Raw genomic sequence first — 24,215 nt, 5'->3', positions numbered from 1 at the left:
ATTTACTAGACCTACATATCCTCCAGTGGTTCTTGGAGCTTCAAGGCTAAAAACCCTCCCTTAGTAGCTTCCAGCAGGTCCCCAAATGCCTGTTTGGAGGGTGCAGAACAGTCCCCTTCCATGAGAACTGTCAGGAAGCAGGATGTCCTTGCTACCATTGGTTGAAGGTCCACCATGTGCCAGACATAGCGTAACAACACTATCAAGTAAACCTCTTATTCTCCGCATTTTATGAGCAGTGTGGCTCAGATATGCTACGGGATCTGCCTCAGGCCACACAGGATACAGGTGTTGGGGATGGGATCTGTATCTGGGTTTGGGGGAGACTTCAGGTCCTGGGTGCTTCCCCACCCAGCTCTGCTGTCAGCAAGACCCAGTGAGTCCCTGGGGTCTCAGCTGCCCCCAGAGCCTGCGCAGTGGAACGACCTGGGGGGCGCCACATGGTGCCAGACCTGCCCGCACCTCCTCCTCGCCACCCAACCTACCACAGGAGCCCCATGTAGTGCTGGGGGTCAACCGGGTTGCAGAAGATGTGGCCTTCCAGGGTGGGCGTGGGCTCCTGCAGCCAGAGAAATAGGGTGTCGCTGGTGCCCAGGCTGACCTGGAGAGAGACGGGCAGAGGTGAGGCAGCTCCACGCGCCCTGACCCCCATCGCTTCACTCCTCAGGCTGCAGACCTCGGATTAAACGCCACCTCCTCAGAGAAACCTCTGCTGACCCTCCCACACCAAAGTCCAAAGTCAGCTCCCCAGATTCAGGCTCCCATGGATCCTGTGGGCCTATTTTCTAGAACTTACTACAACTACCTCTAACTCGTGGTTCGGGTGACAACAGGTTTCCCACTAGAAGCAGGAGGGTCTGGGTTACGTCTTCACCGCCTAGGGAGCTCACAGTGCTCTAGCCCGAGGTCTGACCCTTCTGCCACTGTGCTCACCACGACTGGGCACTGTCAAGGCAGGCAGGGGACTTGTCTGCTCAGCAAAGGCAAATGACCTTCTAAGAGAGGACCTGTGGGCAGGTCCTGGGGCCTGGGTCTCCCTATCCCCTCCCTCAGCTGCCTTTTGACCCTGGAAGCCCCTCTGATAGGCAGCAAAGATGGTGCTGAGACCCCAGCACCCTCGTCCCCTGGGGCAGAAAGCTGACCCTGCCTGAGGGAGTGAGTGGTCACCTTACCGCAATGTCACCTTCCTCCAGCCTCATGCCTGCCAGCGACGCTGAGAATGGGAGGGGAGCCTGTGGTTAGCAGGGGGTCACATGAGAGCCACAAAGCAAACCAGTCACCCCCACCCCGCCAGATGGGAGCGCAGCCCCCATCTCCCACCCCAGTCCACAAGCTAAGGGGGACGCAGGAACAGGGTGAGCCAAGGGCTCAGGACGCCCCGAGGGCTAGAGGGTGGAGTCTCTGTGGTCAGGGCCTCTGATTTGGACTCAGAAACCTCATCTAAAGGGGTCCAAACTCCCCACCCACTGTTAGGCACTCCCAGGAGTGCAGAGGACCAAGGGGGCAAGTCAAGACACCAGGATACACACGGCGGAGAAAGACAAAGGCGAGGCCGGAGTGAGGGGCTTTCCCCCACCTCAGTGGTATGGAAAGGGTAAAGGTCATGTTGACCCCCCTTTATGTGAGGCCCATGGCAGTGAAGTTTATCTGCCTTGCTCACTGATACACCCTGGAAATGAAAGAAGGTCTGCCATGTAGCAGCAGGCTTAAACGTTGAGTGAATGAATGAATGCAGGAGAAATGTGGGCAGGAACAGGTGTACTCAAACACTGCTGCAGAGGTACGATCAGCAGAGTGTCAGAGCCCTGGACTCAGGAATCCTACCTCCGAGAGCTTATCCTATAGGCCGCAGGGGTCCCCAGCCCCCTACCGGTCTGTACAGCAGGAGGTGAGCAGCGGCGAGTGAGCGGAGCTTCATCTGCCGCTCGCGTTACCACCTGAACCATCCCCCCAAACCCCCACGCCCGTCCATGGAAAAACTGTCTTCCACGAAACTGGCCCCTGGTGCCAAAAGGGCTGGGGACCGCTGCTATAGGGACAAGGGACAAGATAACGTTCGCATGGCCTCAACGGTAGAAGCCACGCCTACCTCCATCTCCCAGCTCCATCTGAGGGACACTGGCAAAGTAAATGCCAGAACAATGGAAACCTAAACAACCACTAATGATGCTGCACAAAAATATTGCCTTGGTTGGTTAAAATAAACTGTTTATTTATGGGCATAGGAAAAGAAGGTTGGAAGGACAGCCCTCAAAATTTTAACTTTGGCTATCTCTGGGTTAAGAGATTACAGATGATTTTTTTTTACATCCTTCCTTTGGTTTGTCGGTACTTAAAATTTTTTTCTGCAGTGAAGAGGTATCCCTTGTGTATAAGAAAAAAAAAGCATAAGACTAATGCATTACTTAAGGCAGCAGCAAAGTGAAGGTCAGACTTAGGGAGGGACCGGCTGAGGGCTACCTGCCTGGTACCTCCAGCATTCAGCCTGAAACCGCAGTCCAAAAGGACAGTTTAGGAAGCTGCTTCTTTGTTGTTCCCTCTGAAACATGCCCAGAAGCTCATGCTTCTGTGGTTCAAAAGCAGGCCCATTATTCTCCTTGACATTCTTCCAGTTGATAGAGTACGTGTAAGAATATACATTTTTCTAACCAGACTCACAGACTTAGGAAACAAACTTACGGTTACCAAAGGGGAAAGGCGGGGGGCGGGCGGGAGGGAAATACCTGGAGGTTGGGATTAACATAGACACACTAATATATATAAAACAATCAACAAGGACCTACTGTCTAGCACAGAGAACTCTACTCACTACTCTGTAATAACCTATATGAGAAAACCATCTGGAAAAGGATAGATATACATATATATATAACTAAATCCCTTTGCTGGACACCTGAAAGTAACACAACATTGTACATCAACAATGCTCCAATATAAAAAAACAATACATTTGTTTCTAACGAGACTTGATGAAGTTACTTTCATTTTGAAAGGCAAACAAACATGGCCCACAAAGCACAGAATTGTCCTGAATCGGCGCTTGTGCACCATCTGTTCCTTTCTGAGGGTGACTCAGCTTTTAGGGCAGACAGGAACTGGGGCCTGGCATCCTCCAGGAGCTGGGGCACCAGAACGTGCCCACCACGGGCCGGAGCTGCCTCTTAAATCAGGCGCCCAGGGGACAGAGCGACAGGCTTCAAGCCTTGCTCCTGCAGGAATTTGGCCACTGTCTACCAGCCTCTATCTCACCTCACCTCAGACCAGGAACACGAGGGTCCCTTCTCCAAAACCTGCTCTGAGTCTGGGTTTGTGCCTTGACAACAGGGCTCCGTGTGAAGTTCTACAGAACCTGCGCAGGGACAGGGAGGCCCTCGTCTGGCTCCTGGGGGTTCCCTGCAGATGCCAGAGGGGGGGCCACCCCAGAAGGGAGGGGGCACGGCCAGGACACTGATGCGACCACAGGGGTGGCGGGGACATCCTCGCTGTGCCCTCAGCTCCAAAGCAGACAGGCCCAAAGCAGACCTAGGAGCACCACGAGTGTTCCTCGTAGTGGTGGCAGAAATAGTAGTAACGGTGACTTAAATGTTTTTTCCTGGGCACAAAAATACGCATAGATACTGCAGGAAATACGGCATATAAAATCATCATTATGATGATGAATGAATTTTAACAAGACCTTCAGCTCCATTTCTAGGCACACAGCTCCACTGCTAGACACGTGTGCCTCCCTCTTTTTATTTTATTTTTGCTGTCCACATCCTCATCTGTACAACCAGTAGGAGGTAAGCACAGGGAGGCTCACGGGTGTGGAAACCAGGAGAAGGGCTGAAGTCAGACCCCGGCCTCCACCAAACCCTTTCATATGTACCTGAGACTCACTTCCTTAGAGAAGGAATGGCTGCTCAGGATGGCAACTTGGGGTAGACTTGCCAGATAAAATATAAGACGCTCAGTCACACTTCAAGTTCAGAGAAACAACATGTGGGACACACTTACACTGAAAAATCATTTGTTATCTGAAATTCAAACATTGCCTGGGACACACTCATTCTACCTAATCATTTGTCCTTCCTCTGAACTCAAGTTTAACTGGGTGTCCTGTATTTGTATTTGCTCTATCCAGCAACCCTGATTTGGTGGCCCGTTAGGAAAAGGGCTGCAGAGGTGGGGTGAGGGGCAGCATTCTGGTGGTACTCATTGTGGCCACTGGGCCTTTCTTTAGAGACCTGTCAGCCCCTTCAGGGGGGGCCTCAGGAACCCCCAGAGAAGAGAAGGAGGAAGAGGAGACAAGGGGCTTGGATGAAGTCATACCTATAGGTCAAATGATGGGGCAGAGACTCAAAGCTGGGTCCCAGAGGAAGGGTTGGGGGAACTGAGATGTTTAGCTTGGAAGAGAAAAGGCAGGTGTGCAGAATCCCACCCTTGGGCGTGTTGAAACTGGAGGAGAATTTGAACTGCTGCTAATTCTGAGGCTGAGGGTCTGGCACTCTGGCAGCAGCCACCAGGGCCAGGCAGGCGTGTAAACAGGCTGTATTTATTCTGCCCTTGAATTTGTCTTTTCATCACTTTTCTTCATTTTTACTGTTTGTCTTTTCCCAAACTGATAATGTTGTAAATATTTGTTTTAAATTAGAAATTTAATAAAAATTAATGGTTGTTGTTAAAAAAAAAAAAAAAGGCAGGTGAGGGAGGGTGGGCACTGTCTTCCTCAATCGCTGATCAGGTTTCACCTGGAGGTGCAGCACTCAGTGGATCTTGTGGGCGGAGTCAGAGCCAAGGTGGGGCAGGTACAAGGCGTGAGAGTTCAGACCAGCAGGCGGGCGGGCACCAAGGGAGGGAGGGCCCGCCACGGACAGGCTTCCCCAAGAAGCCCCAAGAAGCCGGCTGGCATTCTCCAATGTCCAGCAAGGACCAAGGCAGGCTACTGGGAGGGTGAAATCCCATGAGGTACTCACCTGGGTTGTCCCCAGTGAAGGCCACCACTTTGCATCCTGGAGGAAACCCATAGCGCTGGACGAAGTAGGAAGAAATGGCCCCCTGAGGAGAGAAGGCAAGCACGCTCTGCTGAGGCAAACCCCACCTGCTCGACACAACTGTCCACACCTCGGGCCACAGGAAGGCCACAGGCCTGGGTGGGGCCTACAGTCACATCACACCTGGGACGTCCCTCCTGTTCACAAAACACCAGAGGAGCCCAGCACAGGGCTGCAACCACGCACGTGAGGTCATCCCACTGCCTTGAAGCCCACTTAATTTTGAGATTCAAGGCAACTAGAACAGACCAGTTCCGATTGTGGACTTGCTTTGTAAGCTCCAAATTATGGATGTAGCGTTAAAAATAAAGAAATAACAGGAGGAAATCATTAAGCAAACTCATAGAAGTAGATAATGCCTTGCACACACGCTCTATCAGTCAGATTAAGAGTAATTGGACACGTTTGGGCAGAGGTCAACGTTCTAAAGAAAATAAAGCAAGGAAAGGCAGTGTGGAGGAGGTGCTTCCACCAGGAACCACAGCTCTCAGGGCCCCTCCAAGACCGCCTGTGGGATCAGAGGGCAGGGATAACTTCTGGACAGACCTACAGTCTTTAGAGAGCACAGTTATGAAAAGAAAGCATTTTTCCCCCTTTCCCTGTCTTGGTTCCAAAAGTGTAAAATAAATGATGGGATTTCCTGGTGTCTGGGAAGAACATTTTACTCCATCCAGCCAATTTTCGGATTTACATCAGAATAAAGCCATCTCCTGGGAAATAATTGTCTTGGCCTCCATTGCCTCAGAAAACAGAGCCTGAGTCAGGGCTTGTGCAGGTGGCTTATTTGGGGAAGTAACCCCAGGAAATGAGAAGGGGACAGGGAAGAATGAAACAGGGAAGGGGGGAAAGCCCACCCCAGGGTCCTCTGTGGAGCTGGTCATGGCTGTGAGCTGCGTCTGAGGAGCTGCATGAAACGCACGGGGGGGCTGTCCATCTGGGGGTGGAACAGGGAGCAGCTCTCCGTAGCTCCCCACCAGCGAAGGGCACACGTGGGGTGCTACCTCCTTGAGCCTCCAGGCTGGCAGAGCACAACTGTGGAGTCCCAGATGGCTCCGGGCAGAAGTGAGGAAAATGAGATGCAGCTCACGCAGGGTTCTGCTAGGCGACACCTGCGTGAAGCCACAACAGCTGGCAAAAAAGTGGGCTGGGAGGATGCAAGGTGGGAAGCGTCTGCTACACTATATCTCCAAATATTTTCCTGCAGAAAAGGAGAGAAAGCCATTTGGGCACCACCTTCAGAAAAAGAGATGACAGAAAACATGGATTTTGCTTGTTTCCCCCCATCATGTGGGTACCTATGTTACAAATGAAAGTACACTTTTCACAATCAGTTCTTTTCCATTCCTCAAGCTGCTGGTGTCTGCACGGGCTACCTCTTGGAGGCATGTGTTCCTGGCATAAGGCAAACAAAGCCGGCTGCCGTGGACAAAACACCGCTCTCCATCTCACTTGAAACTAAAAGCCGTGTGCGGAATACCAGTCCCAGAGGCTTGGCTGTTTTCTGTTAGCCCTTCCTTTTTCTTTCTGCTGTGCATCAGCCTGCCTGGGTCCTGAACTGTCTGCTTCTACAGGGCAGGACACCCTTAATTTAAGCTCTGTGCGCTGGCCTCACGGCACCCTCTGGATGATGACGATTTGGCTTTGAGATTCTGCTCATGGTGGCAAAGGCTGTTTTCAGCAGGTCACTGTTCATCTCCGAAAGTGCTTCTGTGGTTGGGACTCCCAACGTGAGGACTGAGGCACTCGTGATAGCCTGGTTCTCCTGGTGGCCCACCCCTCCCAGCTCTGTGACTCTCCCCGGGACGCAGGGGCCCTTGTCCTTCCTTCGCAGCCAACGCTCTGCACCACCTCGGGGTTCTGCTTGTTCTGGCCGTGGGGCAAATGCTCCCCGCCAAAGGGTCGAGTGCAGGGCCCAACCAAGAACTTAGCCGGCCAACTAGGGGAAACCAGGGCGTGGACAGCCAGTGTCTATTCTGAATGTGGGTGCCACACTGATGGTTAAAGGGTTTTTGTTTTTAATAAATTTATTTATTTATTTTTGGCTGCATTGGGTCGTCGTCGCTGCGCATGGGCTTTCTCCACTTGCGGCGAGCAGGGGCTACTCTTCGTTGCAGTGCATGGGCTTCTCATTGTGGTGGCTTCTCTTATTGCGGAGTGTGCACCCTAGGTGCATAGGCTTCAGTAGTTGCAGCATGCGGGCTCAGTAGCTGTGGCTCGCGGGCTCTAGAGCGCAGCCTCAGTAGTTGTGGCAGATGGGCTTAGTTGCTCCGCGGCATGTGGGATCTTCCCGGACCAGGGATAGAACCCATGTCCCCTGCATTGGCAGGCGGATTCTTAACCACTGCACCACCAGGGAAGTCCCTGTTGTTTTTTTAATTTATTTATTTTTGGCTGCACTGTGTCTTCGTTGCTGTGAGTGGGCTTTCCCTAGTTGTGGCGAGAGGGGGCTACTCTTTGTTGCAGTGCATGGGCTTCTCGTTGTGGTGGCTTCTCTTGTTGCAGAGCACAGGCTCTAGGAGTGCGGGCTTCAGTAGTTGTGGCAGGTGGGCTCAGGAGTTGTGGCGCACAGGCTCTAGAGCACAGGCTCAGTAGTTGTGGTGCACGGGCTTAGTTGCTCTGCGGCATGTGGGATCTCTGGGACCAGGGCTCAAGCCCGTGTCCCCTGCATTGGCAGTTGGATTCTTAACCACTGCACCACCAAGGAAGTCCCTGGTTAAAGCTTTTTAATTGAATTGTTTGGTTTTTTCCTGTTAAGTTGTATGAGTTCTTTATATATGTATTGGATATTAACCCTTTATCAGATATATAGTTTGCAAATATTTTCTCTCATTTGATAGGTTGCCTTTTCACTTTGTTGACCGTTTCCTTTGCTGCGTAGAAGCTTTTTACTTTGATGTAGTTATTGCACCTGAGTACAAGACACTGATACAGACATTTCGCTCTGAATCACGTCAAATACTTATCTTGTACTAGACAAAGTCACATGTGTGTGTGCCCGTGTGTAAATGGATGGGGGTGTGTGTGTGTGTGTGTATACTACACAGCTTCCCAGTAGCTGCCAGCTCTCCAGTGAGCCGCGTCACTGGGCAGGGAACCTACCACAACCGAGCATGACGGCACCGGCAGGCCGAGCTTCTCCTCTAAGTGAGGTGCACAGGCACCAAGGCAAGCCTGCGACCAGACTTTGTCCTGGATCCGCAACAAATTCATTCCAGAACCTAAGGAAGGAAGGAAACGAGAAAGAGAAATCTTAAAAAAGGACCTTTTGTAAAAATGCACAAATCTGGCCGAGAGTGGATCATTCTTACAGCAAACGTATATCTGGAGCTCTTTCCCGATGGAACGTATACAGTGTGCCTAGGTAACTCGAACCAGAGAGCCAGAGGCCAGCAGGGCCCTTAGAAACACATGCCTCCGCCCCCCCAAACATTCCTCACGGGCTTAAATGCCACAGTTAGCCTGGAAATCCGCTGCTCTAAGACCTGGCTGGGGGAGGGGAGCTCCCACCAACGTCACCTAGGATGGCTCTGCGTGTCCCCTGGGGTTCAAGGCTAGAGGCAGCCCTGGCACTGATGTGGGTCAGCTCCCAGGGACTTCCCAATCACATCTAACTCTTCGAGGAAAGCTCTCAGACGCCTCTAAACTTCCTCACGCTCGTTACTAAGATCAGCTAAGTCTTCCCTAAAACGATCTACTTCTCCCAAGGTTCTCCTGAGGATGGGGAGGGGGGAGAACCCAGAGCTCAGGTGGACAGCCCTCCTCCTCCTCTGTGGGCCCAGGTGGAGGCAGGCAGGTGGGTTGGGTGCTGCTAGAGCCCCGTGCCCATGTGAGATGGTCAGACCGCTGGTAAATTGAGAGGTGACTTCTGGACAGTGAGGGGAGCGGGTGGAGGCCCAGCTGAGTGTGAAGCTCAGGAATGTCTAGAGCAACAATGTAACCTTCCCCAGCAGCACTTAGCAGCCGGCTGGGGTGAGTGTGGAGGACACAGGTGGATACAGGCTCTTCCATGCGTAGGGCTCTGCTGGTCTGAGCTCCAAGGAGCTGGGTTCCTGTGTGGGACGAAGCTTTTCTTCTCCAGATTGTGAGCGAAGCTTCAGGACCACTCCTTAGTCACCCTACTTGCCCTAAAACTAGACTAGCGTCTGGTGCACAACAGCACTCACACACTTCAGCTGAGCTCCCTGAGACGCGGAGCGACTCGAGGCTCTTCCGAGGCCACTCTCCCAGGCCTGGGCTCTTGCTCTGCATTCTCCTCCCTCCATGCTAGTCTCAGCCAAGAGCTCCTCCAGCAACCTCCTCCCAGCTCTCCTTCCTCACTGGCATCGTTTGCATTTATTTATTTGTTTGTTTGTTTATTCATCAGAGTATAGTTGCTTTACAATGTTGTGTTGGTTTCTACCGTTCAGCACAGTGAATCAGCTATACATATACACATATCCCCTCTTTTTTGGATTTCCTTCTCATTTAGGTCACCACAGAGCACTGAGTAGAGTTCCCTGTGCTATACACAAGGTTCTCATTAGTTATGTTTTTTTTTTAATTAATTAAGTAATTATTTTTGGCTGCGTTGGGTCTTCGTTGCTGTGCGCGGTCTTTCTCTAGTTGCGGCGAGCGGGGGCTACTCTTTGTTGCGGTGCGCAGGCTTCTCATTGTGGTGGCTTCTCTTGTTGTGGAGCACGGGCTCTAGGCATGAGGGCTTCAGTAGTTGTGGCTCACGGGCTCTAGTTGTGGCTCACGGGCTCTAGAGCGCAGGCTCAGTAGTTGTGGCGCACGGGCCTAGTTGCTCTGCGGCATGTGGGATCTTCCTGGACCAGAGCTCAAACCCGTGTCCCCTGCATTGGCAGGCGGATTCTTAACCACTGCGCCACCAGGGAAGCCCAGTTATCTGTTTTATACATAGTATCTGCATTTATTTTTGCTAGGGTTTTGATTCCAGAAGCTCACCACTCTCATGAGTTCCCCAAATGTGGACAAAAACTTCAGTAAGTAACTCCTTGTGGGAGCCAGGCTCCAAGATGATCCCTCTCATCCCCTAGTGTTCACACCATTTGAGGTCCCCTCTCCCTGTTCCCGCAGGTCTGTGTGACCAGGGAAAGGGATGTGCATCACTCCCAAGATCATGTGAAAGACTCTGCAGCTTCTGCTTGGCCGCTGTCTCCTCTCACCCCTCGCTTAGGGTGAATCCAGCTCCCACATAGGGGAGGGGCTCACGTGGCAAGGGACTGAGGTCTCTGGCCCATAGTCACGTGTGTGGCCTGGAAGTGGATCCTCCAGCCCCAGTCAAGCCTTTAAGTGACCGCAGTGCTGGCGGCCAGCGTGACTGCCACCTCCTAAGAGAGCCTAGGCCAGAACCATTCAGAGAAGCCACTCCCTGATTACTGACCTTCAGAAACTCTCTGAGATAACAAACATTTATGACTCTCAGCTGCTAAGCGCTGGGGCCATTTGTTACACCGCAAAAGATAATACACTCCCTTCTTGGCAACAGACGGTAGGGCTGGAAGACTGGCACCCACCCGGGTGCATGGGGCTCACGCTGCCCGCACACCCGCTAAACAGACCCACACCATGGACTCCGAAGACTTACCGTCACTGTAGTCAATAGGAGAGTGAGACCCAAGGAACAGAGAAGCAGCAAAACTACTGACCAAGGAAATTCTCTGCAGAAGAGAGAAACACAGCGAGATTTATGACTCACTTCCATAAACAACTGACTACTTCTGACACACACACAACAGAACAAGAGTTTTAAACTGGGGAGGGAAGTAGAAATTTTGAGCAAGATGCCCCAGCAATGTGAGGGACTGCATATCCCTCAGTCCTTCAGAACATTTTGAGTGGCTGGAACACCAAGAAGTGACTCCTTAGGAAAGCCCCTTGCTCTGCAGTTTCTGACAAGCCATAAAACTGTCAAGTTCAAAATGGAAAAGAAAAAAAAGGGAGTTCCCTGGTGGGAAGGATTCCGGGTTTTCACTGCTGGGAGTCTGGGTTCAATCCCTGGTCAGGGAACTAAGATCCTGCAAGCTGCGAGGCACAGCCAAAAATAAAAACCAACAACAAACAAACCAACTACAAAACCTTATAAAAAAGCCACGCTTAGGGAAGCAGGTTTTCACCCAGAATCCATATGCCAGGGAGTGTGGTGCCCTGATTTCCCTCCTCCATGTCTGTGGTCTTTATATCTAGTCACAGAGGAAGTGGGATGCGTGGCCACAGGATTCAGAAACAACAAACACGGTCTCAGGGGTTCAGAATGAGAAGTGAAAGCCGGTCCCTCAGAAGCCAGAGGCGCCAAGCATGAGCGGGAGGAATTGATAATGGATTCTAAATGTCACCCTGAGGGTCTCTGCTTCCACATGGGAATCACAGGCCCTTGGACCAGGGGAGAGAATGCCATCACCTCCTGTCCCCAGTTGGGCCACCTTTGTTCCACACATAGAATTCAGAGAACTTTTATCACCCCCTCCACCCAAAACCTTCATTAACGGCTAACGCTGCAGAGTAACCTGGAACCTTGAATCATTAAATTAAAAACTGCATGTTAACGTTCAAGATTTAAAAGGCAATTTGGTTTAACACAAGCTGATCATTTTCTAATTACTTAGAGAGGACAATCACTAGCCAGGATGTTGAGCGGCTTCTCAGGCAGCATTAAGTGCTGGCTTTCAGCAACTGTGGATCAAGGAATGAACCTGGGTTCCTGGCTCTGGTTGAAGGGCCACAGCTGGAGACACTGGTCCAGCCTTACAAATTTCCTAAGAAAACAATGACCCCACACCAATCAAATGCAGGTAACCATCCTGCATTAACCACAGAAATTGAGTAGACAGAGCCTAAGGGCACCCAGATCTCCTACTCAGGTGGTCCCAGGAAGACATCAGTCCCCCTGCTCCCACCCTGACCCTGACCTCCACCCTTCTGGTCAGGAGAGCCCCAGAATTCTCTTTCCCACAATTCCGTTCTTTCCCACCTCTTTGGAAAAAGCCTGACAATGAGAATAAAAGCAAATTGAATATATATCATTTTTAAGTCTGCTAATCAATGTTTTTAGCCCATGCACATGAGATTTATGCTAAGTTATAAAAGGAATTCAACTGTGACTTTCAATCAAAGAGGAATGTTTAGGCACTCCCCTGGCAGTCCAGGGTATTGGAAGACTTCGCCTTCCAATACAGGGGGTGCGGGTTCGATCCCTGGTTGGGGAGCTAAGATCCCACATGCCTCGCGGCCAAAAAACCAAAAACAGAAGCAATATTGTAACAATATTGTAACAAATTCAATAAAGACTTTAAAAATGGTCCACATCCAAAAAAAAAAAATCTTTAAAAAAAAAAAAAAGAGGAACGTTTAACCAACCTCTGTGTGTGAGTAGGCCTCGGGGTTCTGCTGGTAAAGCTTTGCAATTTGGTTTCCTGTAAATCGCTGGAAAAAGAGTGCAAATTCTTAAAAACCCAAATCCTACAGGGAATGATCAACTTCATAAAGTAAAGTCAGTGTAGCATGCTCTGAAGATTAGTTAGCATGAGAGCTTAAGAAGGCCTCAAATCTGGAAATGTTTGGTGTCTGCTGAACATCCTTAGTAATAACCTCGCTCCTTACACAGGAGGGTGTCTGCTCTGACCGAGGGCACCCATGCAGGGGACTCAGGTATTCCCCACCCACATTCTTCTTCCTTAAGGCAACCCAAGTGGGGTTGGTCCTATCCCCCAAACCTCTGCTCCAGGGAGTATCGAATTACCCCAGCTGGGCCCATAGCAGCCACCCTAGGGGATGGGGTAGGACCATGGCTGAAGCCAGCAGGAAAGAGGCACTCTTATTTTTTTTTACTTTCCCAGGAGCTGCACTAAGCATCTTACAAGCACTGACTCCTCTCAGCTGCAAAACTACCCAAAATGTAAGTGCTATTTTTATCTCCAGGTTAAAGAGGCTGAAGCTGAGGTGCCACCATCACCCCCACACACAGCACAGCCGCGGTCACGCCTCAGCTCTGACCTGGGAGAGCTGGGGAGCAAGAGGAGGTCTGCCATGCTCGCTGAGCAGCACGCATGGCCTTGCTCAGCATCAGGGGCCAGCGTGCCCGGTCCTGGCTCCACGGGGGGGGCACCCACACAGCCTCACGTGATCCCACAGGGACAGGTCACCAGCCGTGTCCTCCCAGACACCCAGGGAGAAGGCACCAGAGCCAGCAACCAGACCTTCCTCCTGGCCCAGCCCGTCCCCAGCCCATGGCGGGCGCCGCCCACCTCATAGGCGCGGGACCCAGTGAGGCAGCTGAGAGCCTGGGCCCCACCCACGGTGGCCTCCAGCTGGCGGCACTGGGCTGTGGTGCTGGAGTCCATCCACACCGGGCAGTCACGGATGGAGAAACAGGCCTGGAAGGAAGGGGCAGAGGCACAGGCATGAGCTCCGCCCACTGACTCCAGGGGCCGCCCTGGCGCTGGCAGCCACGCCCATCACAGCAGCTGCGGACGCCTCTTCCCTGGATGTGACCTTGGAAGACCCATGGGCAAGCCCTTCATGTCCAAACCTCGGCCCGGCCTAGCGGGGTCCCTCCCCAGAAAGCTCAAGGTGGAAGGTTCTGGCGAGGACACCTGAGCACCACAGGCAACACCGGAGATGGGCGGTGAAGGGCCAGAGCGGCAGCAAAGGGCGGCTCGGCGGGAGCCTGTGGAGCCTGGGAGAAAAGGAGACACCAGAGCCTACCTTCCCAGCATCACCGGGACGCATCGTGTCCCAGGGGGAGATTCCTGAGGGGGGAACTCGCGACAGAGTCCTGCTGGGCTGGAGGGGACCAGTGTGCTGTGGGCTGTTGGCACCTGAGCCTCTGTCCAGACAGCAGGGATGTCTGTGGCAGGCAGGCAGGGAAGACCACGCTCACAGGACTGCTGCCCAAGCCACCTTCCCACACCCCTGATGATGCACAAAAGCCCCAGGCTTCAGGGCCCACAGGATTCGGGGCCCTTCTCCCCACTACGGAAATTTCTCAGACTCCCACAGCACGGCCAGTTACCTGCAGCTGCTCATGCAACAGGAGGTCCGGTGACAAGCTTGTCAGCACCTGGCTGGCCCCAGCCTTCCAGTACACGCTTCCATGTTGCTGCCGAGGGAAAACCCAAGCCCACGTTCACGCGGCCACACACCTGTGTCAGCCTCCTGGAGACCCAGAAAGACCCCAGACCACACGCCAAAGAACTGGACTCGAAGCCTGCCCCGCCACCTGTAAGTCGCAGAGGTCATCACCTTTATGAGACTTGGTTTTCATTTCTATAATATGGGGAGGAACTCTGGCCTGTCCGCCTCAAAACTTGTAGGAAGGGTCCAAGAAAGAACTATCGGTCTGGGTTTTGGTGGCTTTGTAAAACTGTATTTAAATATATTGCTCATAGTATTACCTGACATTCACTCATTCATTCACTTACCCACTATTCATTCAACAAACATTGATGGATCATGTAGATCGTGCCAGGCATGGGACAGAATGACTAGGGTAGTATTGTCGCTACTCTGCAGGATACTGGAGTTGAGTCAGGGAAAAGGACACAAACGGACAAAACCCTATTAAGTGCAGTGGCAGGGCTGTGGGAACACAGAGGAGGGGCATCTAGCCAGCTGGGGGTGCAGGTGGGTAGAAGTGGACGTGATAATTAGGGAAGGATCCCAGAGTTGAGGGTGGAGGTGCTCCACGCAGAGAGTAACCACAGCTGAGAGAGGCTGGCAGGTGCAGGGAAGGGGCCTGAGGCTGGGGCGGGGGGCAGTAGGGACTGGAGGGGGAGGTGACAGTCTGGGCCTTGACATCCATGCTCGGGAGGCTGGGGTTTATCTTGGGGTGGTGAGAACTCTGGATTGGCAGGGGAGTGACATGGCCAGGGCTGAACGTATGAAAGGGCTTGTGGGAGTCATGGAGAAGGTAGGTTGGAGGAAGGGAGGAGAAGCAGAGGCCCAGAGAAAAATGATGGGTACTAGGCCTGGGGCAACAGAGGCGGAGTTGGAGAAGAGATGGCAGACTCAAGAGTCATGCACAAATCAGCAGCACGAGGGGACCCCCTGGATGTAGGGGTGGGAAGATGGAGGGGTCAGGAAGGACACCTGGGGTGTGGCCCCGGTGGAGAAGGAGAACTCCCCAAGAAAGGGCACCGGAGGAGGACATCGGGGGGAAGACAGTGTGCTCAGTCTGCGACATGATAAGTTTGGGGTATTCCTGGGACACCCGGCCAAGGGGGCGGAGGGGATGTCTGGGAGGGAGAGGGTGTCCAGGCCTGGGGTTCAGGTGAGAGGTGTGGACATGATCACCAGGGACTCTGTTTAGTGTAACAAGGACACAATCAGTACACTCCTGTTAGGTCAGGGGAAGAAGAGGCATCTTCAGAAGCATCAGCAAGTGCTCTCTAACAAGGATGTGAAGACACGCTAATCCAGCATGGAGCAAAGTGATTCGGAGGATAACACTGGACTTGAATCCTGACTCCCCCTCCTAGCAGCTATGTGACCTTGGGCAAGTGACATCACCACGTGGTGCCTCTGTTTCCCCATGTAAATGGCAATGATAATAAAAGCAGCTAAAACTTAAAGTTTTTTTGCCCTGTTCTATGTATTTAACATTCACATTGACCCTACGGCACATGAGAGTATGGAGGCACCAGAAAGCTGGACGACGTGCCCCAGGTTGCTGCTGGTAAATGGCAGAGCTAGGGATCAAACCCAGAGCCCCTGCGCTAACCACTGCATGATACCACCTGGTACAATCGTTATGAGGGTTAAGTTAGTGCATGTAAAATGCTCAGCACTGCACCCACCATACACTAAGTGCTCCATGTTCTTTGTCACCATTATTACTAATATCTCTACTACTAAAACTGCTATCATTATTAGCATGATTTCTGACTTTGCTTTTACTTCCAAGAAACAGAAAAGCAATTTTGTGCCCTCAGTCATAGTACATTCATGTCAAATGCTTCCTCTTCGCCTTAGAGGACCTCTATCCAGTGCCTCCTCACCCTGTGTCCTATTTTGTATAATGCTTAATTGTAAGAACTGTCTCAAATCCTTTTGCAAGGAGGCAAGTGATATATCCACCAAGGTGAAACAGCTATACGGATTTTCACTGCAACAAAATGTGCGCCGTGGCTTTCAAGAACAAGCACCTTCCCTCGAGGGAAGCTGTCACCTCAGCACGTGCACCATTGCCCAAGACAGACACCCTTACGCCATAGACAGAGGCTGCAGCAAACAAACCTGGCCCGCCCCAGACAAGGCGAGAACTTGAGAGAAGTCAAAGCCCGAAGCCTTCATCTTCTCCAAGATGATATCCAAAGCCTGAGAAGAAACACAGAATCCACTGTGACTGTCCTGAACCACGGAACCAGGCTAACACACAAGCCTTGACTTGGACTGTAAGTGCCTGCCCTTCCAGTGGAGGCAGAGAAGGAACTGATGACTCGGGATTTGGAAGCACTAGAATAAATACATCAATTAAACGAGTAGGCATCAAACAAATAAAAAAGTGAGCTATGTTAAAAATATTTTAAATAAATGGAATCAGAAACCAGCACTCCTCAAACTTTGCTTCTCCAATTGGTGACTTCCAGGCACGCAGGAAGAGCAAAAACAAGGTGGCTCAAATTTCGGTTTCTTTTATCTGCATTTTCAACCCACCATATTAGTGATATAACTTCACTGCAATGGAGAAGCAAAGAGCAAAGCAGAGGCTCCCATCAGAACAGGGCTCCAGGCCCAGACTCCTGTGTCCGGGAGTACAGGTTGGAGGGAGTAGGTAAAGATGGTGACCATCTGTCCCAACCCCCTATTTCTCCCTCCACCGTCTGGTTGGAACTACCTTTCTGGCAAGACCCCATGTGTGGGATGGATGGTGCCACCCAGCAGAGCTTGACACTTCCCCGGGAATTAGATACGGATCCCAGGCTGTGTTTTCTTCAGGGAGAAGCCACTGGAGCTTTGGCCTGACCCTCCCACCCCCATCCTATGCCGGGAGGGCTCTTTCACAGCCCTGGCTGTGGCTGCCAACTTGGCCCTGCTTGCCAAACCTCAGGCAGGGAGTGGGGCAGAGCTGGGGAAGGGACTGGCAAAGCTAGAACAGGTCCAGTTCTGGGGGCCCCTCAGGAGTAGCAATTATCCTCGTCCCAACCCCAAGCTTGGCTCTCTACTCACTTGCCACCTCCCCAGGTTAAGGCCTTGGCCCATCCGAAGCCCCTGACATCCTCAGTGGGACCTCCAGACAGCGACTCTTGCCGGTTACCCCCACTGCCACTGCCCTGTGGTCCGGCTCAGCCCCCTGAAGTATTTCCCCGGCAGCCTGTGTGGCAGAAATTCATCCTTTACCCCCATCCCTCCAGTATGCGTCAGGGTCAGGCCGATAAAAAAGAAATCATCCTTGTTACATTAACAGAAAGAAGTTAGTACAGGGAATCGGTTAAACAGGTACTGGAGGACTGAAAAAGCTTTGGCCAGACACATTCAGTGCTGCCTCTGGCTGGCCTCTAGTTTCAGGGTCTCAGGTCCCCTGCGGCCCATGAGGCAGCCCTTGGCTCCTATCATACCTGCCTGTGCTGTCCACACACCCTGGCCCTGTGGCCCTGTGGGTCACCTGGATCTGGCAACAGGCATCTTCCTTTCTCGCTGGTCCTGAGTGGGCAGGCCTGGCTTGGGATGGATCCGAGCCTGACTGGGCAGGTCACAAGCCACCATTCTGACGGCCCCTGCCCCTGGAGTTAGAGTCTGGCGACTGAGTACTAAGAAAAGAGCCCAAGGGCCATGTTTGGATCTCAGGGTTCAAGGGTGGCCACAGGGCCTGAAACCAGAGTGTTTGGGAAACGTTTGCTCTGTGGCTTTTTTTTTTTTTTAAAGGAGTTTTTCTGTTTTTTTAAAAAAATTAATTAATTAATTTATATTTTTGGCTGTGTTGGGTCTTCGTTTCTGTGCGAGGGCTTTCTCTAGTTGCGGCAAGCGGGGGCCACTCTTCATCACGGTGCGCGGGCCTCTCACTATTGTGGCCTCTCTTGTTGCGGAGCACAGGCTCCAGACGTGCAGGCTCAGTAGTTGTGGCTCACGGGCCTAGTTGCTCCGCGGCATGTGGGATCTTCCCAGACCAGGGCTCGAACCCGTGTCCCCTGCATTGGCAGGCAGATTCTCAACGACTGCGCCACCAGGGAAGCCCTGCTCTGTGGCATTTTAAAGATGGTCCCTGGCAGGACTTTCCAGCTGCTCTGGCTTCAGAACCTGGAAGCCCTTTGCGAGTCCTCTCAGCTCAGGAGTACCGAGGCTGAGTCTGGCCCTAGGACCATGCAGATTCCACTGCCCCAGGAGGACCTCTCAACAGAGGCTCTCATGAGCTGCCACCTTTGGGCTCCCTAGCAAATCGCCAAGTCTGCTGGTAAGATGGGCTGGGACAGGAGAGGGACAGAAATCCCTGTACTTACCTGGACCCACATCAGGACTGGAGAAGTCACTGTCAGCCCATCCTCGTGAACATGAACTCCACCCTGAGTCCTACAAGCAGAAGACAGAATGTGGGATAGAGCCTCAGGCGGGGGCCCAGTGATGGCACATCCTGGATCCCTCCCACAGAAGGAGAAGCACCCTCCCACCCCCACAGCCTTGTGTGGGAGCTCTAGATTGAACAGGGAAGATGCTGGGCAAGATGGAGAGAGAAGGCATGGAAATTGCCCGGTGTGGCCCAGAGGTGGCAATTCTCGGAAAGCACCAGCAAAAACAAGCCTTCTAAGTATAAGGGGTTCACCCTGCAAGGCAGTCACTTGGAGCAGTGGGCATGAAGGGACTGGAGAAATTTGGGGTTGGATTAGAAGCCCTTCCAAAGCCACTTCATAATCTTGGAGTGAGGAGGCCTTTTAAACGATGACTCAAAACCAAGAAGCAACAGAAAAAGAGATTGAGAAATTCAATGACATAAAAAACAAAAACTCAGGGCTTCCCTGGTGGTGCAGTGGTTGAGAATCTGCCTGCCAATGCAGGGGACACGGGTTCGAGCCTTGGTCTGGGAAGATCCCACATGCCGCGGAGCAACTGGGCCCATGAGCCACAATTACTGAGCCTGCGCGTCTGGAGCCTGTGCTCTGCAAGAAGAGAGGCTGCGATAGTGAGAGGCCCGTGCACCACGATGAAGAGTGGCCCCCACTTGCCACAACTAGAGAAAGCCCTCGCACAGAAACGAAGACCCAACACAGCCATAAATAAATAAAATAAAAATTAAAAAAAAATCAAAACCAAAAACTCAAATATGGCAACAACAGCAATAACCCAAGCAGAAGAAAAGAAATAATTAAAATTAGAACACGAGTCAGTGAAAATGAAAAGAGAAAATCAATGAAACCAAAAGCTGATCCTTTGGAAAGATCAATAAAATTGATAAATCTCTAGCCAGGCTCATCAAGAGAAAAAAGAGAGAAGACACAAATTCCCAACATCAGAAACGATAGAAGGGTCATCACTACTGATCCTATAGGCATCAAAGGACAACAAAGGAATATTATGAACAACTCTATGGCCACAAACCTGATAGGTTAGATGAAATGGACCAGTTCCTTGAAAGACACAAACTACCAAAACTCTAACACGGGTGGCCTGCAGTAATATAAAATATGAAAGCAAGGGCTTCCCTGGTGGCGCAGTGGTTAAGAATCTGCCTGCCAATGTAGGGGACAAGGGTTCGAGCCCTGGTCTGGGAAGATCCCATGTGCTGTGGGGCAACTAAGCCCGTGTGCCACAACTACTGAGCCTGCACTCTAGAGTCCGCGAGCCACAACTACTGAGCCAACGTGCCACAACTACTGAAGCCCGCGTGCCTAGAGCCCGTGCTCCGCAACAAGAGAAGCCACCACAATGAGAAGCCCACGCACCACAACAAAGAGTAGCCCCCGCTTGCCGCAACTAGAGAAAGTCCGTGTGCAGTAATGAAGACCCAATGCAGCCAAAAGTAAATAAATAAAATAAATTAAAAAAAAATATGAAAGCAAGGTGGCTTCCAACCTCAGCTCAAAGGAGACACATCAGCTGGGGGAGAGATAGATGGCAACACAAGGTGATGGGCAGTGAGAAGGAAAGGCCAGCAGAGAAGGCTTCAAGAAGGAAGTGACATCTAAAATAGACATGGAGGGAAACTTCTACCAGGACCTCTCTGAGACACCTCAAAATCAACAAATCCACAGCTGTTATGGACTGAATTGTGTCCCCCAAAATTCACAAGTTGAGGGACTTCCCTGGTGGTCCAGTGGTTAAGACTCCATGCTTCCACTGCTGGGTGCACAGGTTCGACCCCTCGTCGGGGAACTAAGATCCCACATGCCACACAGCGTGGCCAGAAAAAAAAGAAAATTTCTTGAACTGAATAAAAATGAAAATACAACATATCAACTTAAAAAAAAAGATTAGGACATAAATAACATAAGTGGGAGACACCAGGGGTGCACTCACACAGAGAGACAACCATGTGAGAGGCAGCAAGAAGGCAGCCATCTGGAAACCAAGGAGAGAGACCTCAGAGGAAAACAACACTGCCAGCACCTTGAAATTGGACTTCCAGACTCCAGACCCATGAGAACATAAATGTCTGTTATTTAAACCACCCAGTCTGTGGTATTTTGTTCTGGCAGCCCTACCAAACTAATACAAAACCTAAACTCATGGTCTTTCTTCTGGAAACCAATTCTCTTTCATAGTCTACCATCCACCCTGAATGCCAGCCAGAAGCCTCACCTTCACATCTCACATTCAATTCTGTACCAAGACCTGTCAATTTTACCACCCAGTTCTCTCTCCTCCAGTCAACATCATTTCCCATCCAGATGATCTTGAAAAACCTCCTCAGTAGTTTTCCAACCTGTATTCTGGCCACATCCCACCTGCTTTCCCACTGCACCAGAGAGATCTTTTCAAAACACAAATAAAACCATGTCATACCTCCCCGGCCCCCCCATTCCTATGGCCCTTCAGTGGGTGACCATAGTTTTTAGGATAAAGACAAACTCTATTCCATGGCCTATATGGCCCAACCCAGCTTCCACCTCCCTCTCTGCTCCCCAGCCACTTGGTCTTCTTCAGTTCCATGAATGAGCAGTGTTCCTTGCCACAGGGCCTTTGCACATGCCACTCCTTCTGCCTGGAAAGCTCTCTACCTTCTATCACCTGGCTAACCCCACTCATTCAGATCTTGGCTTAAGCACTACTTCCTTAGGAACATTCCCTAAACTACTCTCACAAATCTAGGTCACATTCCTTTACAATATGCACTTGAAGAAGTGAGTTTCTTTCCTTCAATGGCCTTCTCTGAGTTTATAAACAAACATTCTTTTTTTATTTTTTCTTTAATCAATCAGTCTTTGATTGATATCAATCCCCCCCACTCAATGGGAAGCTCTAGGAAAGCAAGGACAATGTCTCTTTTTCGTTCACCATCCCAGCACCCAGCACAGTGCTTGGTACAAAGTAAGTCTCAACTGATACCTACTATAAATATATGAAGCAATGAGTGGAATTGGAAAGGAATGCAGGAGCGTGCATTCTAGGCATAGAAGAAAGATGCTGAGAGATTTATCAAGACAACCCCTCCTGCAGTTTGAGGAAACCAGAACAGTGTGGTTTATAAATGTAAAAGGTTGAAGGAGGGGGAGTTCCCTGGTGGTCCAGTGGTTAGGACTCACGCTTTCACCTGGGGTGGGGGGGGTGCCCAGGTTCAATCCCTGGTGGGGGAACTACAGTCCCACAAGCTGCACACGGTACAGCCAAAAAAAAAAAAAGGTTCAGGGAGGAGCTCAAAACCAACCCCCAACGCACACATGCACACTAGGTACATACCCAAATTCTAGAAGGTCTCTGTCAAAAAGCACACTGTCCTCGTAGAAGACATTCAGCTCTGCATCAACAGCAACAACTTTTACCTGGAAGGCATTAAAAAAAAACAATGTATAGAATTTTCCTCAGCTTCTACACTGGTCCAGGGATATGAACATCACCAAGTGAAGCCCAGCCCCCTAGAAGTGGTTCAGTCTGGAGATCTCCTTGAGGCTGGGGGGGGGGGCATCATTGTAACCATGGAAACAGAGGCCTCATCTGGGGACATATCCAAAGACTTAGTAAAATGGAGAAGCTGAGGCAGCAACACCCATGTAGCTCAGGGAATTTTTGCCCTCCAAACAGCCAAAGCCAAGCTCCTCTAGAGGTAGATGTTCACAGATGAGTTGGTTCCTGTGCCAGGCAAGGAGGTCTGAGAAAGTCCTAGAGGGGAAGGCATGGGAGGCAAGGTTTTGAGATGTCTCTTGGAGGTCCACGCCTGCAGAGATCTGAGAGGCAAGGCCCCTGGTCTGTTCCCACAGGCCATGGTCAAGGACCAGAGACACATGCCCCAATGGAGCAGACCTCCAAACTCAAGGATGCAACTCCTTTCCTGGACAGATGGAGAAACTGAGGCCTAGCAGGACAACCTGACCTATCCAAGGTCCCACAGGACTTTGATCAGGGATTGGCCTTGCTCCCTTGACCCATCCGAGGAGGGGGATTTCACTGCAACTGTGTTGATTTCCCAAGTTCAGGAGGAGCCAGCCCCTTGGCACCCCAAACCCAGTTTGATGACAAATTTTGACTCTGCTTGCCTGTCTGACTGGCCCCGAGAGCAGCACAGCTGGGCACGTTGACCCGGGCACGCTGGTGCCAACCAGGGGCTGTCACAGGGCGGAACAAAGTTCAGGTGTACACTGTGCCCATTTCACTTAAAAAAAAAAAAAAAAAAAGCTTCTAGCGGTTATCTGGTTGCAGTTCACTGGCTCTGCCTGCGTGTCTACCCGTCTGTCTGGTCCTCTGTTTACAGTAGCTGAGCTCCTTCGGGTCCCTGTCAATCTGTGCCCATGACGGCGCGCGAGCCCTTCGGGTCCCCCCCAGCCTTCCGGTTATTTCCCCGCCACGTGCCCTCAGGAGAGTGGGGGTGGGCGCCCTTTCTAGGAGTGCCGGGGTCCAGGCCGGGCGGAGGCGCCGGGTCCCCGGGAAGCCCGAGAAGGAGGCGCGCCGGCGGCGCGGCCCAGGGTTCCAGGCGCCCGGGTCCCCCGACAGCCCGCCTGGCGTCGCGGAAAAGGCGGCCCCGCCCGGCCGGCCCCGGGCCCGCGCCGATACCTGCTGCGTGCTGAAGTCCCAGCCCAGGCAGCAGCGGCGAGCGGCGTGCTCGGCCATGGCCGCGGAGGTTCTAGGAGGCGTGTCGCTCTGTCGGTCCTTCCCGCGGCCGGACTGCCGCCGCGCCCCAACGCTCGGATAAGCCGGGGTCCGCCCCTCGCCCCGCCCGGCCGGACTCCGTGGCCCGAGGCCCCCGCGGCCTTGCGCTCTGGCGCCGCCTGCTGGTGAACAGGGCGGGGACGCCGTGGCTCGGCCGCCGCCTGCGCTTCGCACCTGGGCGACCTACGGGTGTCCCCTGCGCAGCCCTCTCCCTCCAATCCCGCCCCGCCCCGCTTCCCATCCAAATGTGCTCCCTGCACAGGCCCGGCCCTAACGCTGCCTGCCTGCTCTCGGAGGACGCCTGGGCCAGAGGATTCAACCTTAAGCCGGCTTGTCCCTGTCTCTCTGGGGGCCCTGAGCCTGGGGACCTCCATGGCCGTCCCTCTCGGGTACTGGAGCAGCTGTCCATCATGGTGGTGAGTTACGGGGCACAGGGAAATGTGCCCTGGGGTTGGAGGCACGGGGCTCCAGCAGGCCCTGCCCTGACCCAGTAGATCTGAGTAGTTCCCCAGCTCTGACGTGTGCCGCATCCCACCTCTGTATTTAAAGTCGGAGCTCCTGAGCCACCTCACCCCCACTTCCCCCGGAGGGGGCTCCTTCGTTCATTCCTGCGGTCAGCTGGTATTCCAGGCACGGTGAAGGGGGATGAGAACAAAAAGCAGACTCACTCCTTTTCTTCCTGGAGCTGAGGACCCCTTCTCTTCCCCTCATTCCACCTAGTGTGTCCCGCAGAAGCCTTCCCAACACTCACCCAGGTGAAATGCTCCGCCCAGGAGCCCCCAGCCCAGCAGAGCCCCTGATGCAATGGTCTTACTACCCATATCTCTCTTGCTGAACTTGAGCTGCTAGGATCCCAGATCCTAGTCTTAGCCCAAGGTCCCAAGGTCAGTGGCAGGGCTGGACGCAAAGCTAGTGAGTTTGGGTGCAGAACTTACATGTTTAATCACTAAACAA

General features: G+C 52.2%; 1 protein-coding gene across 7 annotated transcripts in view; it reads right to left on the bottom strand.

Moving 5' to 3' along the window:
* XYLB (xylulokinase) overlaps positions 1–23,283 on the bottom strand; it is a 43,909-nt gene extending 20,626 nt beyond the window's left edge. For all 7 annotated transcript variants that reach the window (XR_005021995.1, XM_036870608.1, XM_036870610.1 and 4 more), the window contains exons 1-12: positions 23,166–23,283; positions 21,858–21,940; positions 18,467–18,536; positions 16,266–16,346; positions 14,044–14,130; positions 13,277–13,405; positions 12,390–12,455; positions 10,621–10,693; positions 8,133–8,251; positions 4,956–5,037; positions 1,173–1,213; positions 486–601 (exon numbers count right to left, since the gene is read on the bottom strand). Coding sequence is in view for 6 of the 7 variants with exons in the window: in XM_036870608.1 (XP_036726503.1) it covers positions 486–601; positions 1,173–1,213; positions 4,956–5,037; positions 8,133–8,251; positions 10,621–10,693; positions 12,390–12,455; positions 13,277–13,405; positions 14,044–14,130; positions 16,266–16,346; positions 18,467–18,536; positions 21,858–21,940; positions 23,166–23,222 (1,004 nt within the window). In the remaining variant the exon portion in view is untranslated. The remainder of the gene's footprint in view (positions 1–485; positions 602–1,172; positions 1,214–4,955; positions 5,038–8,132; positions 8,252–10,620; positions 10,694–12,389; positions 12,456–13,276; positions 13,406–14,043; positions 14,131–16,265; positions 16,347–18,466; positions 18,537–21,857; positions 21,941–23,165) is intronic.
* Positions 23,284–24,215: the final 932 nt, after the last annotated feature.

Source organism: Balaenoptera musculus, chromosome 11 (assembly GCF_009873245.2).
Source record: "Balaenoptera musculus isolate JJ_BM4_2016_0621 chromosome 11, mBalMus1.pri.v3, whole genome shotgun sequence".
Classification (NCBI taxonomy): Eukaryota; Metazoa; Chordata; class Mammalia; order Artiodactyla; family Balaenopteridae; genus Balaenoptera; species Balaenoptera musculus.
The sequence above is the reverse complement of the archived record's forward strand: the minus strand, read 5'-3'. Positions and strand labels throughout refer to the sequence as shown.